Source organism: Oreochromis niloticus, linkage group LG2 (assembly GCF_001858045.2).
Source record: "Oreochromis niloticus isolate F11D_XX linkage group LG2, O_niloticus_UMD_NMBU, whole genome shotgun sequence".
NCBI lineage: Eukaryota > Metazoa > Chordata > Actinopteri > Cichliformes > Cichlidae > Oreochromis > Oreochromis niloticus.
In genome coordinates this window covers 30,878,128-30,896,066 of record NC_031966.2, presented here as the reverse complement: position 1 = coordinate 30,896,066, position 17,939 = coordinate 30,878,128, and the positions used below count along the sequence as shown (strand labels likewise).

The window sequence follows — 17,939 nt, the reverse complement described above, 5'->3', positions numbered from 1 at the left end:
ACGCGAAAAAAAAGAAGAAGCTTTGAATAATCTGTTTCTTTCACTTGGGAAAGTTTAATTTTGCCATCCACAGTCAGGGCTCTTCTCAGGAGACCTTAATTTTATATTTTGTTTAATTTATTATTTTCTCCATCACCCTTTATTTCTTTGAAGAAGCAGATTTTGCTCGTTGAATTCTTAAAGCACTGTACGCCCCCCCACCCAAACTCACCTCCTTCGTTGTCCTTGTTGTCGGCACAGGAGGTCTCCATGGCAACACTGCAACCAGGGCCCCTCCACCCCGTCTGACATTCACAATGCCAACTCTGCTGGCCCATGGTGCACTGGCCGTTACCGTTACACAAGTTAGGACAGCCGTCTGTGAGAAGAGGACAGGAGAGGAGAGAGGGAGGGGGGAAGGGAGAGAAACAGGGTGATGTTTGTTTTATCATTAATGATGCACAGATGAAAACACACACGCACGCACAAACACACGCACGCACACATATGCTCATATGGTAATGATAGATCAATGAGTCACACTCAGTGTGGTAACCAAATAATTGTAGCATACTGCCAGTGCTGATTGTTCAGGAATCAATTCCAATCAGGAGGTCAGTTTCCATGCACACCTTTCCATCTTTATGTCTCTGCACCTGAGGGATGGCTCCTAGTGTGTGTATATGTGTGTGTGGACCGAGGTGGATAGATCACTTTATTCACTTACTGGATGGAGCCCAACCCGATCATCTCTCTCTCTTTCTCGGGTGCAGTTTCACTCTCTCTCTCTTACTTATGATTCAGTGTAGGTAATGGGATTCTGATGGCCTGAGAGTAATGCTTTCTCATGAGAGAATGAGATTATGCTTGACAGAGTGTGTGCGTGCATGCGTGTGTCTGTGTGGTGGCAGTCTATGAACTAATAAACCTTCGCTTTAGCGTATGCAAAAAACCCTTACCAGAATCTACGACCCTGGAGCCAAGTAAGTTCTGTAACTAGCATAGCAAGGGCACCCTCAACTCAGGAGTGACTTTAAGGCAAGGCAGAGCGGACGTTTTGAGGTGCTCTGGATAAGGGAATTTGCAATTATAGAGGAAAGTGCCATTTTCTCACTTTAATATTATCTGGTAACTTTTGGAGGCTTATATCATATATACATATTTATATATGCTATATATATATATATGTGTGTGTATGCTTTATACATGCCATATTTCTCTATGTGATGCTGTAAACTGCAGCCAGCTATCTTGACATAAAGACTGGAAGCAGGGAAACAGCTAACTTGGCACTTATGTTATAATATCCATCAATCAGTTCTGCTAAAACTGCACAAAATAACATGTTATATGCTAAAAGTGAAGTGCGAAAACTTGCATTTTGTCATTTTACAGGAAGGTATGTGTGGGATTATTTCTTGCCAGGCAGCAGAGACTTCCTGGAGTGTTGTGACTGCGTGTTGGCCAAGAATCCAGGAGAAAATCCAGAAAGTTACAGCGCTATAGGGCACAAACAAGCCTCATGCATAACCCCTTGTAATAAGTTGTTTTGAATTCAATTCATTTATTTATTTATTTTTTTGTATAGTGCCAAATTACAACAATCATCTCAAGGTGCTTTATATTGTACAGCAAAGACCTTAGGATAAGACGACCCCGACAATCAGATGAACCCCTATGAGCAAGCACTTGGCAACAGTGGGAAGGAAAAACTCCCTTTTAACGGGAAGAAACCTCCAGCAGAACCAGGCTCGGAGAGGGGCGGGGCCATCTGCTGCGACTGGTTAGGGGTGAGGGGAGGAAGACAGGACAAAGACAAACTGCGGAGCAGAGTGAGACATTTTTGCACGTTGGACAGCGAAGCTAGCTTTTACCTGGCTTGATGCTAATCTTAGCCAAATGGCTGGTGGTTCATGATGAACAGATAGGCCTGAGATTACATCAATTTTCCACAAAATGTTCATTTGTTCCTTCTAACTGATTCCTATATTAAGACAATTTCACCAAATTGGGACCATTAAATATCTCCTAAATGCCACGAAATAAAAACTTTTCTTTAAAAATCACTAGATTCCATTTGATAATTTGCCCCCAAGCTGAGACAACGTACCCCATCAATGTCATTTAAAGGAAAAAAAGCCTTTAACTCCTGGCTTGACTTACAACTTTCCCGTATCTTTCTAAATCGCACCTCTCTAACTCTAACGCAAGACTGTCTGTTTGCCACGTTATAATCTATCAAGGAGGGGAGGGGTGGGGAAAAAAAGGCATGATGACACACAATGACAATGTTTTCTCCAGCAGCACAAAGAGCCCCAAACAAACTTGTCACAGTGATTTCCTCTTAAACAAATGAGGGAGCGGGATGCGACACTCTTAAGTCTACCCACGGGAGACGAAGGCAAAGAAAAGGGTTGACTGATAAAACAATACGTGCATGCACGAAAAGGCTCTCGCTCGCAAACGCACGCACACGCCCAGCACGACACACCCTGGAGATATGACCTGACATTTCTCACTCGGTAGTATTGTGCCGACAGAGTGAGGAAGGACAAAATAACCCAGTAAGAGATTATGAATATGAAATGCTTTTCACTGAGTCCTGCTCAGTAGATTAATGAACATATTTTCACTCAAGTTGCACTGTAGGATTTTGCCCTCTAACAAATCGCTGCATCAATAAAGCCATGCATTATGAATACAAATAGTGCAATCTAAACCGTGGCAGTGGCTAAATTAACAGGCATTTCACCCCGATTGGCATTTTATCATATGTCTCAACCAACAGACGATGAGGAGGGAAAGTCAACAAAGGACTTTTAAAGAAAGACAGCGCACCATCTTGTTTGTGACGGAAGAGGTGGGGAGCCGGGCGAGCTTAACAACGTTACTCAGTTCAACAAGAAGACTCAAATCAAAGGTTTTATCTTTAATTATGACCATTTTCTGCATCAGGGGACTGCTCATGATGCTGTATTAACAGTCAGCCTGGAATAGATTGTCCCCAAGTATTGAGCTCAGGGAACAAAGGCAGTTAGCAGTGATTGCCTGTTAAATGGAGTTGCCATTTAAAAGCAGCCAAATACTTATGAAGCACCCGGACAGGACAATCCATAGCGGGCATTGATTGGCTTGCCTGGGCAGGCCGGCACGAGGCTCCTCTCTCTTTAATGCCAGGACCCAGTCGATACCCCCTCATACTAACTAGAATAAAGTGGGATTTCAGAAACTATTAAGTCCACCCTCCCCAGTAATGTGGTTGGACTCTGATGAAATCCTCCTAAAAAGGAGAAGAAATTGCCTTGGGTTATGGGTGAGCACACACACACACACACACACGTTATATTGGTGTGCAGTGTCTGTGGGTGTGGGTGTGGATGGTGGGGCATATGACTCGAAAGATATCGTGTAGGACTCCAAGGATGAAGTGAGAGGGAGGCAGGCGGAGATAGAGACAGATAGAATGAGAACAAAGTGTATAAAAGAAAGTAAGTCGAGACATTGTACTGAAAAGTTCCACCTTTCTCTCCATTCCCCTTGTACCCAGCTCTGCCTCCTTTAAAGGTCACGAAATAAAGGTCACAGCCATAAATCCGCGATCAGAGCTCATAGATGGACCAGATAACGCTGTACTTTCTCAAATATACCCCACTTAGCTGCTTCTCCTATTCTTAACAAGCTACCTTTGAAATTACATTGATTGCTTTATCCCAAATTGTTCTTTGACCTGCCTCTCTGTTTCCCTTTGGCTCCGTCTCTTCCTTTTTCTTTTTTTTACGCGCTGCCTCTTGCTCCCTTTTTAACCCTGCAATTTACCTTTTCTCTGGGTTGGCTCTTCATAAAACAATGAGAGCTATTCCATTAAGCGTAGAGGGTGAGAGGACACTCTCAACGGCGCTCCAGGGACCTGTACTGTCAGGCAATCTGTGCCGCTCCGTGCAACCCGGCAGAGGTTCAGCTGCGGGGCTATCTATTAAGCATTCTTGTTGTGCGTGTGAGACAACTCACCTCAGACCCGAACTCGCCTCTGTGTGTTAACCTCAGCTGTTATTCTGTTTATTATTGAGTGATCTGACTAAACGGCATATTTTTTTGGTTTGGTTTGGTTTGGTTTTGGAGGGATGTTGAAAAATAGAAATTCTTAAATTAATACTGTAGGCCCTTTCAGTCACACAAGCATAATCAAGCACACACACGTGCACAAAATAAATTTAGCAGCCACTCTACCATGGCCACGACACTTGCCACACAAACCCAAATGTAAACACACACACACACACACACACACACTTAACAGTTCTGTATGTATTTGACACCACATTGAGGACCTGCATCATTGGGTTATGAAATACACCAATTACCTCCAAACTTTTTTACAACTTTCATTATTTTCTCCTCGTGTGAAGCATATTGTGTTGACACAACACATGAGTGGAATACCTGAGTGTTTTTTTTGTGTTTCCAGGCTCCACGTTGGAAATATTAAGGAGAACACGCTCACACGCATGCACGATCACACTTTTCACAGCACAGCCCCTCGACACTGCTGATACCACACTAGGCTCTACGGTACCCCACAACACATCAAGGCTCAATGACAGCTAACCCCTGCTGTAGTCCACTGCTGTAATGGGAGTGCACTACATGTAGGGAGTCATCATTGAGGCTGGAGCCCTAATCTACGAACAGATAGCACCACAGAGTCTACAGAGCCAAGCCAGGCCAAGAACCCACAAATGCAGCAGCTAGCTTCTACCACCACAGGCTAAGAAACAAAACACCAGAGTCAGATACGGTACCTGCTTTGTCAACCATGCTCCCATGGTCTGCAGTGGGAGAAAATGTGCAAAAGGTAAGAGATGGGGAGAGTATTTTTTTTCTGAAAGAAATGCAAGCAACATCATGCAGAGCTGAAATGAATAACAGGCAAGCTGAGATAAGCTAACGCTGAGAGTGTCTGGTGCTAGTGAAGTGTGCTTTGCGCCAAGCTGAGGCCTGATAACTCTTTCATCTTGGGCTGATGGTGCAGTCAAAGCTGCCCTACTTTCTGATGGGGGAAATCGGGAGATCATAAACTGTTATTCCCCTGTGCATATGTATGTGCCTATGTGTGTGTAGGTGTGTATATATATATTTATATATCTATATTTTGGTGTTTTGTTTGGTGTGTGTGTATCAGATTGCAATCACAGTGCTTTTGGTGACAAGGAAATGAGACTTTGTGTCTCAAAGCACTGACGGTGAATCAAAGGAATCTGGCACTCATCCATCCAAAGTGACAGTGATGTCAATATGAGACAGTGATTGACTGACAAAAACGCTCACTCACACTCTAGCGCAACTGTGTGCATGCACACACCATAAACAAAGTGAGAGTTATTTTTTGATTGCAGTGAGGTGAAGTGGGGATTTTTTTTGTGCCTTTCATCACATAACTTTGGTGTTTCAAAGGCCATAAAAACTAAAACTCCTGGGGTCTGCAGTTGAGAGGCAGCATAAAACAGCTAAATCCTGCTCTTGTGTAATCTCCCACCCCCACTTCTAAGAAGTTTGCACCTCTTCTCTCTGCTCGCCCACCTTCTACGTCAGCCCCTTCTTCAATTCCCCATGGCCTTCCTCCTGCTTCCACTTCTGATTTCCAAATTCCTTTAAGAAAGTATAAAGGAGCTGCCAGTTTAGCCTGACTGGGTGCTGGTGTTTCTGTGCACACCCACGTGTTGACACACAGGCACGCACGTCAAACACACAGCTCCAGACACACGCTCACGGGAAAACACTCACCGATGGTGCAGTGCTCTCCGTTCCAGCCCTGGTGACACTGGCACTTCCCGTCCTTGCAGGTTCCATGTTTGATGCAGAGAGGGTTGCACACACGCTGGTCACAGCCTGCACCGGTCCAGCCTTCCTCACAGCGACAGGCTCCGCCCATGCACACTCCATGGGTTCCACAGTCCACTGAGCAGACCTCTGAAGGAGAAAAGATTTGGATCACAAACAAACGGTGCTAGACTCAAAACTCAGTGTTTCCTGTATTTATTATTTTTAGTATTCTAACATTTCATATACAGTCATGTGAAAAACTAAATACAGCTCTTGATTCAAAAGCTTTTAACCAATGATGACTTGAAGTAATTGTGTTTTGTATGACTCAGCCGCTCACATTGTTGTGGAGGAATTTTTTGCAGCTTTGCTTCAGTTCATTGAGGTTTGCAGGCATTAATTTAAACTCTCTTAAGGTCTCCCCACAGCTTTTCAGTCAGCTTGACGTCTGGACTTTGACTGGGCCACTGGAGCATCCTGATTCTTTGCTTTTTCAGCCATTCTGCCGTAGATTTACTGGTGAGTTTGGATCACTGACCTGTTGCATGACCCAGTTTGGTTCAAACTTCAGCTGTTGGAAATTTGACTCTAAAATACTTTGATATACAGAGACGTTCATGGGCAACTCAGTGACTACAAGGTGACCAGGTCCTTGTCTTTTCAGTGGTGATGACAGGCTTGTTTTGCAAAACAACCTGAAGTCATCATCCCTCCATCACCATGCTTGGCAGTTGGTTTTTGGATTTGCCAAACATCTTCACATCAGTCTCATGTATCAAAGGACATTCTTCAATGGAAAAGACACAAGAAGTCTTGTGGTTTGTTCAGATGCAGCTTTTCAAACCTAAGCTGTGTTGCCGTGTCCTTTTTAGAGAGAAAAGGCTTTCTCCTGGCAATCTTTCTAAATAGGCCAATCAGAGTGTTCAGTTTTGTTAAGTCTTTTTCTATTTGTACTCTCACAAACTTTAACATTTAACATGTTAACTGAGGTCTGCAGAGTCTGAGATGTAGCTCTTAGTTTTTTTGGAATTCCTCTGAGCATTGCACGATGTGACCTTGAGGTAATTTTGCTGAGAGACTTACTCCTGGGAAGATCTGAATTCTCCAGTGCAGGAAACTGCAAAAACGTGTGCTTTTATAGACGTGCTTACACTTGCCGATGATCAATTAATCAGGTGCATTTGATTAGCAGCTCCAGGCTGCTACTTACTACTTACCCTCTTTACTCCAATGGAAGCAGTAAGGGTGCACTTAGTTTTTCACAGGAACACATGACGGTATGTATTCATAATGGACACTACTGGCCAGTGAACATGCCTTCTGTTCAGATGCATGTATGTGCTTTTTTATGAATAACATAATAGCAAATGTTACAAAGTACCAGTTCCTAACTTGAAATGCCTTTAAACTATGGTGGTATCTGAAAAAAACATCTGCAAAAACGTCATTTTCAATCCTTTTAGTCAATTTTTAAAGCTAGAAAACATAAATGTGTCTGTGTTTGATTTCAAATCACATTGGCAAGTGCAAAAAGAGAGAACCTTGAGCTTCAAAACAATCAAATCCACATTACATGAAAACGCAACTCTCTGTCATGTATTTTTAATTAAAATCAGTAGTTATAGTAGTGCGACAACAGGGTTTATTTCCTGAGCCTCTATTACAGTCGCTGTCTGAGAGGCTCAGATGTTGCAGTCGGCGACAGTGCATGTGGCGAAATGTGACAATCCCGCTTGTGTGCTCAGGACCCCCTGGTGTGCAGGGAACGTGGTATGTACAGACGTTTTGATACACACTTGCTGAGGGATCCTGCAGTGTGAAACAATGTTGTCTTTATTAAAGTTAAGCATTGCTTCTCTCATAACAAATGCTGGAGCTCTCGTGGTGCTCCTGAGGAAGCGTTCCCAGGCTGGCATGACGGAGGTGGCTGTCTTACTTTCTAAAGTGGAAGCTTAACGGCTTCATTTTATTGAGATAAAGAACTGTGAAACCTCCTAGCCCATCTTGGTAAACTGTATGTGTTACTATCCGCAGTGCAAGAACACCTCCAATACATTCTTATGAAAGCCTTGGAACTAGCATGCCATTATCTCCCCGGTACTAGAATCACAGAATTGGCTCCCAGAGCAATACATAGCCAATTAAAAAAATTCTGATAGTAATCACGAAAGCTTAACAAAGTTAGGATTCCTACCTCATTTCTGAGTAGCTCACTGAATGCAGCCTAATCATACCTCTTGGGTCATACAGTCTTTCAAGTCTACAAGATTAAAGAAAGTTTTACTTTGGCCTGAACTGAGATGTGTTACAGCTACCTTGTTTAAACATTATAAATTTCCAGTGCTAGTTTTTTCTTATTGGCTGACCCTATAAACAGCCCTATAAACAGCAGGTGGGCGGGGCTTCTGCACTCAAATGCCAGAGCAGTGTATCCGACATGACCGTATTTGGATATTTAAAGAGTTTCGAGCAGTTTGAGGCACAAGCTTTTGGTTTGTAGATGCAACTTATACATGCACTAAAAGCCCAGCCATGTTTAATATGAATATTCACCTTATTAACAGTATGTATGTGTCAGAACACAGGGACAGAGTCATTTTATTCATGTTCCTTTTATGTAAAACCCAGAGTACTGTAGTTTGCTATATAAATAAAAGTGTTCTGCCTTTCCCAAATTTGGATTTTAAGCACTACCCTGATAACCATAAAAATCTGTCATTACCATACTGTCACTGACAGTCTACTGAGAGAGATGATTTTATATAGTCTTGATAGTACAAACTTGCCACATTTTTATTCCTGCATGTTCCAATTTGGCTTCGATACTACAACAGTTGTTGTACCCTGTTTCTGAGCATGTTGTAAATTTTTTTTTTTACGATTTGGTAGATTTGGTCCAAGTGTAGCTCGAAAACCGGAACAGTATGAAATAAAATGGCAAACTAATTAGCCATACTGGGACCGCGAAATATGTTTGGACAAAGGGTAATCAGCAGTTATTTCTCTCCAACTTTCAAACCCACAACCCCCATTTTTACCCGATGTATCTGACTCTCGCAGCTGAACCAGCTTTACAATCACACTCACCCATGGAGCAGTCGGGTCCCATCCAGTTGGGGTCACAGCTGCACAGCCCAGTGTCTGGTATGAAGGCACCGTGGCCATGGCACTGATCTGGGCACTGGGCCCTGGGCAGTTCGCAGTGGAGTCCTCCCCAGCCTGGCTTACAGTGGCACTCCCCGTTCACACAGATGCCATTGTTGGAACATGTCGGATCCATGCAGTCCACTGGATTAAGCCAGCAATACACCAATTTAAAAGAAAAAAAAGCAGGAAAAAAGAAATTAACAAACACAAACTAAAAAATGTCATTACAGAGCTGATGACAAAAACAAATTAATAGTTGTTTTTTAAAAAAACAGATGTGGCAGAGGACATCATTTCACTCTTTGTGTTTATAAAAAGATAATGAAATAAAGTAAAATGTTACCAGACGTATTACTAAAGCAATTAAAGCACACGATAATGAATAGCTAAGTCTATAATTGGGGCACAGCAGCAAATGCGTTCCACTCTGAAAGAGCAGTGCGCTTCGCTGACACATCATTTGGTGTGAGCTTTTCGCCCGTGTGGATGTGGAAGTGTGTGTGGCTGTATTTGTGTGTATGCGAGTATCGTGCCAATACATGGGGAGAATCTGACACTGTCAGTCTGCCAGGTTGACAGGCAGCTCTGAGTCCAAGCAGTGAGTGAAAACCAATTTGACAAATTACCTCCTCCCGGCAATGCGCACACCCAACCCACCCACCCACTCGCTCGCCCGCCCCTTCTCAGGCCTCCTCGCATTGCTCTGTCCCGGTCACTCGCATTTTCCTCTCTCCTTCTCTCTCTCTCTCTCATCTTGTCCTCTTCTTTGTGACACCACTCTCCCCACCTCCACCTCCTCCCTCTTTTTCCACCACCTCGGGCATGATTGACCCCAGCGCACATGCAGTATTAATAAAAGCGGCCCCCGTGCACACAACCTCGACCCTCCATTTCTGTTTGCCTGGCAGAAATGGCGGATCACAGTTATCGATTTTCATGTCGCTGGCACTTCAGGTAAATTGTTTGAGGGACTCTGCTGTGATGAATATCTGATTTGAGGCTGGAGTAGAAGGGGAAAAATTGGATGAGAGGGAGATCGGGGATCGGTGGGGGTGGGGAGAAAAATGAAGCGCAGAGGAGAGAAAATGCTGACCTTGTTCTCAGGCCCCGTGTTTTGACTCCTTCTGTCACTCATCTCTATTCTTCCCTTTGCATCTCCCTCTCTGCCGATCTTCTTCTTCACCCCTGGCGTGCTGCTTTCTCTTTTCCTTCTTCTCAACCTATTCTCTCTTTCTTCATACATATTCACCTCTCACCACCCTGACTCCAGCTCCCTCCTCAGCATCTTTTTATCCCTTTATTTTTCTCTCTTGCTTTCTGATGACTACGATCGCGGCGTGCTGATCCTTCTTAACAAAGATCAATAGAAGCGATTTCAGTCCTTAATAAAATCTGTGATATGTTTGGCTGCACCATCATACTTCATCTGTATAAATGGAGGGAACGGACGCTCAGTCAGCGCAAGATTATGCCGTGATAAGCTGTCTTCACTGGTGTTAGAAGGGGTAAATCTGTGAAGTTTTTTGTGCTTCACCTTACTTTCAAAGCGATCACGCAGAACAGTTTTAAAGAAAAAAAACAATCATGCACCATTACACCTCCTGCGCTCACCCTCTGCACAGTTTGGCCCTTTGTAACCGACGGAGCACACGCAGTTTCCATCAGTGCAGGTGCCGTGGCCGCTGCAAAGAGGATCTATGCACTGTGTGACAGGGACGTCGCATTCGGGTCCTTTCCAGCCGCTGTAACACACACAGGAGCCCTTGTCGTACTGGCCGTTGCCACTGCACAGCACCGGGCACGCTGCTGTAGGAACAGAGAAACGGAGAGATTAAACCCTGCGCATAAGAACAAACCAAACAAACAAACAAAGAAAAAAACAATTAGCAAGCTTTTTAAAAGATCGCCAAAGCGGCGAAAAGTGCACGTCGCCCACCCACGCAGATCCGCATCCCACCGTGCAGGAGGGTTGAATAGAGTGGTTAAGGGGCTGGAGAGCGCCAATGACATGAAGAGTAATTACAGGCAGAGGTAACTAAACTATTCATCAAAGCTGTCTACCCCAGGTGAGCACAGAGCCAGGGAGTCGTTAGCTAGGGGAGCTGCCATTCATCATCAGTCATCTTGTCTCAGCTCCACCTAAGGCCATGCACCATCTTGCTACTCTTAATCCTCTTCTCCTTTTTTTTATTTTTTATTTTTGCACGCAGCTGAAATGTGTCTGCTCTTCTAATTAGACAGCGGAAATGACAGATTTTTCTTTCCTTTTCATCCTTGCTCCGACGGAAGAAATGCATTCGTAAACAGCTAATACCTTTGGAGCAGTCCATGCCATGGAATCCTGGGAAGCAGTGGCACACACCAGAATTACACTCTCCGTTGCCATGGCAATTGCGCGGGCACTCTTGCACTGAATCTGTGAAGAAGATGAAGTGAGACACAGAGAGAGAGAGAGAGAGAGAGAGAGAGAGGGAGAGGCGAGGGGTGAGACAGTTTGACGGCAAGCATCAAAGCCTTCCATTAAACCATTGGCACAATTCATTCTTTAAGATACTACAAATTGAGTCGAGGCGCTGCCGAGTCTCACAGTCGCACAGACATCAAACGCCCTCCTCCAAGATTCCATGCGTTTCTTTTTTGTCTGCATTTTTCATAATGTGGCAGGAATGTATTATGAATCAGCCATTTCGACGAGATGGGATCCACCAATGCTCCGCTCACAGAAAATAAGAGTATCCCTCTCCACTCTCCTTCTCCTTCCTCTTCGACCCTTTTCTATCCACGGCTCACTTTCTCACTCCTCACTCATGTCCGGCCCCACCGAGGTCACTAATATTTCATCAAGCTGCGGATGTTTGGTGCAGCTAGGCCAGATTTTAGCTGGACTCTGTGAGCTGCTCCATCTGCCTTCTAACCTACTCACCAGAAATGAGAAACAGTTTGGTGGGAAGGAACGGGGTCGGTGCTAATCATAATCACAAGGAGGACACTTGGACTTTCATCCTCTCTGTTCTATATGCTTCTTCCAACTTCCACTCTTCTTACACAAAGAATGACACAGCCAAGCCTCACTGCTTCTCCTAACACTTCCCCTACTCCATGCACCCCCCCCCCCCAAATAAAAAAAAAACTAAAGCCCCTCGCCTCCCTCTTTACCCTAATGCCACCCTCTCTTTCATTCTCCTCTTCAGCTCCTCCTCCTCCCGTCCTTCACTCCACTTCATCCCATTCTGGCTTTGCCCCTACCATTAGGCCTTTCTTCCAACTCCCCCTCTAACTACTCCACTCTCATTCTGCCCCTGCCGCCTCCGCCTCTCCATCTCGCCGCTACTCCAACTGCTGAAAGCTCTACCCCTCTGTTATTGACAGTGAAGGATTCTTTCACTCCGCTTGACTCTTTCCATCCAACCCCGCCTTTTGTCCATTTGTTCTCCTTTGGCTCGAATGCAACCGAAATTATCTGGTTACGATCCTAAGATCATTCTGTTTATAGGGCCGTGTGACACTGTGGTCCTCATCCACCTCAAAGATGAAGGTTGTTTAATGTAAGTGTGTGGGTTTTTTTGTTTTTTTGCCACACTGTTGGACATATTAGCGTGCCCAACTATGTTTTGGCAAACATACATTTTTAACTCACTGAGCAGTCTTTCCTACTTGACAATGTTACTATGGTTGTGTTGCATTGGCAACATTGTTCACATGCTGCCGGGGAGCATTTTTGCACGTTGTGAATGTGTAAAGTCACCGAGTAACTGATGGGGAATCTATTTGACTAAAATAGCAGCATTGCTCTGCCGCCAGTGGTAGAGAAAGTTTCTGCGTGCCTCTCTCTAACCAGCTCCTAAATTCCGGTGCCTAATCTCATTCTCACTGCCGTTCTGCTTTTCCCTGCCGCGCTGCCACCTCTCCGCCCACAACGACAGATGCCGACTCTGTCTCACCCATGACATTCGTGCTGAAGGAAACCGTCTCTCGCTCCCGACCGTCGTTGTAGAAGGCCAGGTGCCAGGCACCGGCGTCCAGGTACTGGACAAACACCGCCTCATTGAGGACCACGGTTTGGATGCTCCTCCTCTCCCGTGGAGACTCCACCACACTCCACTTCTCCTTCCCATCGAGGCGCTCCATATAGTCGTACTGCAGAGGAAAACGTGTGAGAGCAAGTTCACTTTTTCAGGCTTCAGAAAATGAGCCATGGTTTTACATGCTTGAGGAATTTGGTAAATAAGATAGCTGGCAAATGACAGTGAAGCATGAGGAAGGGAACACAAAGTTCCTCGCAGGGTTTTCTTTGGGTGTCTGTGTGCATTGCAGGGGAGTGTTTTTACAGTTGCCCCGACTGTGCAGTTTCACCAGCTGAAGTCAGGTCAGGCAGTGAAACAGCTATCTGGATGCAATTATCCCTTCCTACAAATCGAATCCATTGTTAATGGAGTAGCTTCTAATTAATAAGAGGCAGTAAAAGTTACATTACTGTGAAATTTAATTAAGTGTAAATCTTAGTCTAAATTAGTTTTTTCAAACAACTATTACAATGAATCACAAATGAATTTTAAGATGTCCCAAGAAACAAGCCCGTTTCTTTCTTTCTTTCTTTTTTTTAAATACATTCTCCACTCAGATGAATATGAAGATTATTCTTTCATTATGAAGCTTTCATAATGAATGAAATAATAATTTGTGAGTACCCCATTATCTCAAAGATGCTGATGGTCCTTGTACAGATTTTACCTGCGCATGCGAAGGAGGCAAGCCCTTGCGGATGTACACCCCGAAAAGTGCATCTTTGCCGAGGGAGATGTTGAACTTCAGGAACTGTGGTTGGCTGAGGTGGAGCAGGGACCTCCAAAACACTCCCGGAGGGACTTCTTGGGTCACCCGCCTCCCAACCTCGATGCTGCCTGAGTCTATACTGCTGTTCCGGCCTGCCCATGGACCTGGAGCAAAGGGGAAAGAAACTGCATAATCTGTGATTCCAGACATTGATTGGTACAGTCAATAGTTAATCATCGCACTTTAATGGGAATAACCTGGCGCAAACATTGAATGGTATAGAGGACACGCACCATTAGCTGTGCAAACTGTTCAAAGTTTATAGTAAAACGAACGCTGTTAGGCGCGATATGCGGGATGCAAAATGACGCCTCTGTATCAAAGCCTGCACGACTGTTGACTCTGTTGTCTGGGCTGAAATGATAGAGGGCTGATAGAACTGCAGAGCACAGATTTCCAAGCAGACAGGCCCGCACACAGAAACATCCTGCAATCAGGTCAGTCATCTAACAGCACAGTGTCGGAGCCCAGAGAGGGAAAAGACAGCAATGTGAGCGCGCGCGTCTGTGCGCAGAATAGCAAAGAAATAAAAGTAACAATGTGGAAAAACAACAGCAGCATCTGGCCCAGACAGTCACACACACAGCAGTCCTCTCATTAATACAGAATACAGACACAGAGCAGCAGCCCACACGTACCTATAGTACACGCTGTGTATGTTGCAGAGCGAGATCGAGCGAGCGAAAGAAGAATAGATGGAAAAAACCGCATGGGGGCCTTTAAAGAGAGGGGGTGAGCGAGGGGAGCTTTACCTCGCTGCTGACTGAAACCCAGCTCAACACAACTCAGCAGAGTGGTTAAGCAGCATACACAGACAGCACAGCTACTACTGCGTCATGAATTATAGAAATAATTTATGTGTGCGAGGCTGTCTGGTTAGGAGGGAAAAAAAGAAGCTATTGGGCTGTTTTAGTATTTAACACAGCAGATATAGCATTTATAAGCCATAAAAGATAAGGCTGACATTCTTCTTGTTTGCAACAAGAGATGTGGCAGTCTGTCCTTCAAAACTTTCTGACTTTCCTGCAATGAGTGGTGCATTCAGCCTCAAGCCAGTTAGGCCATAAATATTCACAAATGCATAAAAAATACTAAAGTCCCATTTGTTGATTTGTTTTATGCAATTGGCATGCTAATTAGGATGCTGCTTTAGATAAATACCTCCACAATGGTATAAAAAAATGGTGGAAGCGATTTAAAATAAACTCCAGCGTCCCCCTCATCAAAATGAAGGAGCACCGGAGCTCTGTGGCACAAAGAAACGAGTAGGCTTTGGCTGCACAAACAGCACTTGTTAGGATCTATTTATTGTTGAATTTGTTATTTTCACAAGGTCTGTTGCTAGGGAAAAAAAATGCAGAACATTAGCAGCCTTAACCTTTAAGTTTCTTTTTTCTTTTTTCTTTTTAAACATGTAAAGTGCTTGCTTCTTCAGGCAAAGATGTGTAGGAGGGGTGCGTGTGTGTTGCAGTTCATACCTCTCCCTCCAGAGGGCAGTGTGGCCACGTCGCTGTTGACAGGCAGACCAGCTCCCAGTCCGTTGTTTAACACGGGGCCGTCGGATGGCTTCAGCTGCCACGTCAAACCCAGCAAGTTGATTGCTGCACGCAGAGAGATGAAGAGTGAGGATGTAGGGGAGGAAAAGGAGGATGGAAATAAATAAATAAATAAATAAAAAGCCCAAGATGAAGGCTTGTCAAGGCGAAGAAATAGGAGGCCAGGCCTCTTAAATCTGATCTGTCATTTAGACAGCAAATCCTGTAGCATTAACAGAACCAGCCACCTCTATATTTAAGTCATGAATCAAACGCACGGTCATCAGAGTGGCGGGTTTAGTTAACAGGCACACAAACAGAGGCAAAATCTTACAAATCAGGCAATTAAACCACCTCCCCAAAAAATCCTTCTCTGTTTTGCTTTCTTAACCCCCGACCTCTCGCAGGCATCTTTCACGAGGAAAGCATCTTCAGCTTTTATTTGGAAGCCTTTACACCGTCTCACAGAGAGCAAGTGACAGATTGCTCTCTGAAGAGAATGCTCTATGGCTCTCCTTTCGCTTCTCCTCTTCTTTTGTCCTCTGTTGTGTTATTGTGTGCTGGTGGTATAAGGCTGCTCGAGTGTGTTCGCTCTTCACTTTGTCAGCTCTTTACTCTCCCCACGTCTCTTCCCTCCTTAGCCTGCTGCCAAGCGTCTCCTCCTCCTCCTCTGCATCCAACTCCCCCTCCTCCCAAAAAAAAAAACGAAAGAAAAAAAAGGAAACAGAAAGACTGTACTGCAAAAGTTCAGCGGTTTATTTGGTGACAGGTATGTTTTCTGTTTGTTGTAAATGATTTGTTTTGATCTCTTTAATGCCTTCAAAGAATCTTTGTAGTGGGGAGAAAAAAATCGGAGATGAATCGCCTGCTCGCGTCTGAATATCGAAGATAACGTTAATGTTAACGGCGGAATGCACCAGCATTTTCCCGCGTATACGTGAATACTGTGATGTGAGCTTTGATGATACACGCAGCACGAATCTGTGATCGAGTCCAATGCATTACGTAGGCGCTATCGCACGCTTCTCAGCGTCGGCCTTATCCCCACCGCAGAAGCCTCGCAACACCTGAATCCGAAACCCGGGAATCAATTTCCTTCTTGTCAAATTCTATCTCTGCTTGCCGAGGGTTTGCACACACAGGGGCCGGGAGTGTAAAAGTTGCAGAGGGAAGGGGATGCGGCTTTAGGATTCGCTGCCGGGGCAGACTCATTCTCACCCCCTAAAGTGTCCCGGCGCTCTTTTTCTCTCGCCCTGCTTCTTTGTTTCTTCCTTTTTATGCTTCTTCTATTCCCCTCTTTCCTCCCTCCCTCGCTAGTGGTCAAAAGAAAGCGCTGACACCTTTGGCTGCTGCCCAGCCTCCACTGTCAGCTCTTTTTTATTTTTCATGTGTGAGGGTGGTGGTGGGGGCGTGGGGGTATAGAAAACAAGAGACGGAGTGGGAGAAGCAAAAAGAGTGCTCCCACCCCTTTCTCCTTCCCCTGCTACCCCAACTCTTGCCCTCTCCTCTTTCACTGGGCTGACCTTCATTTCTCTCCTACTTTTCCTTTTAATTCCCCTTTTTTCTTCCTTCGTTTCGTCTTATCTCTGCCTGTCCCTTCTTGTAGATAATGCAGACATGCATCCACACACACACACACACACACACAGGTGCGCGCAAAGATGGTATCAGAGGGAGCAGTCGATTGAAAGCTTGCCTATTGAACCATCTGGAGACAGTAAGCAATTGTGAGTCTATTGTGACGGCACTCTCAATCTAGGTCATCCCCAAGAACACACATAGCAGACAGGCCTATAGTTAGCTTACTGTGTGTGTCTCATCATTGTGTCGGTGAGGGTTGGTGCACACTTTTCTCAAATTTGTTTTTCCTGTCTTGCTTTTTTCCCCCTTCTTCTTCGTCTTCTTCTTCTGTGGGTGGTTGTGAAAAGCTGACCAATAGATGGCACACTTACTCCTTAGCGACAGAAGCGCAAAAGCCAACAATTTGTCAACAGGATTCTTTTGCAGCAAGACACAGAGCAGGAGAGACGTGCAAAAGAAAGAAAGAAAGAAAGACAAAGAGAGACACTTGTTATCATTCTCTTTACAAGTGCCATCCCTTATTTCAACAACACTTCTAAGTTTGTTAGGGTGTAATTTTAGCTGAAATGAAACTGCTGAAATTGATGTATTTAGCTTTGTGTTGCCATAATTTTAAGCATTTTCTTTTCTGATCATAATTGCCATAATTACTGTTTTCAAACTGGATTGGAAGGCTTTATTAAATACCATGCCAATAAAGCCTATCTGAATCAGATCCGACTGACAGACTTGGGAAGAACAAGAGCGATAGTCAGACTTGGGCTGTTCTTCTTTTTAATCTTCGTCTTCTCACTCATGTTCAATTTGACAGACACACACACACTGCATATACGCACACATAGAAAAGATCACAGAGAAGCAGGTTTAACAAGCAAACGAGTCAGATTAAAAATAGATCAGTTGCTCCGTGAGGTTTTTATGTAATCTCGATGCATAATTCAGACAGGCAAAGTGCTTGCCAGTATCATCTGCAAAAAACAGCATCTGAGGAAAACAAAACGTGATCCTGTGATGACAAAAAAAAAAAGGACGGAGGATGATGGA

At 44.5% G+C, this 17,939-nt stretch overlaps 1 protein-coding gene across 1 annotated transcript in view; it reads right to left on the bottom strand.

Moving 5' to 3' along the window:
* Nucleotides 1–17,939, bottom strand: part of tenm2a (teneurin transmembrane protein 2a) — a 223,116-nt gene that overhangs the window by 19,336 nt on the left and 185,841 nt on the right. The window contains 9 exon segments of the mRNA XM_019345661.2: nt 212–358; nt 4,779–4,805; nt 5,761–5,946; nt 8,887–9,087; nt 10,558–10,752; nt 11,261–11,362; nt 12,888–13,083; nt 13,678–13,904; nt 15,258–15,380. Of these exon segments, the coding sequence (XP_019201206.1) occupies nt 212–358; nt 4,779–4,805; nt 5,761–5,946; nt 8,887–9,087; nt 10,558–10,752; nt 11,261–11,362; nt 12,888–13,083; nt 13,678–13,904; nt 15,258–15,380 (1,404 nt within the window).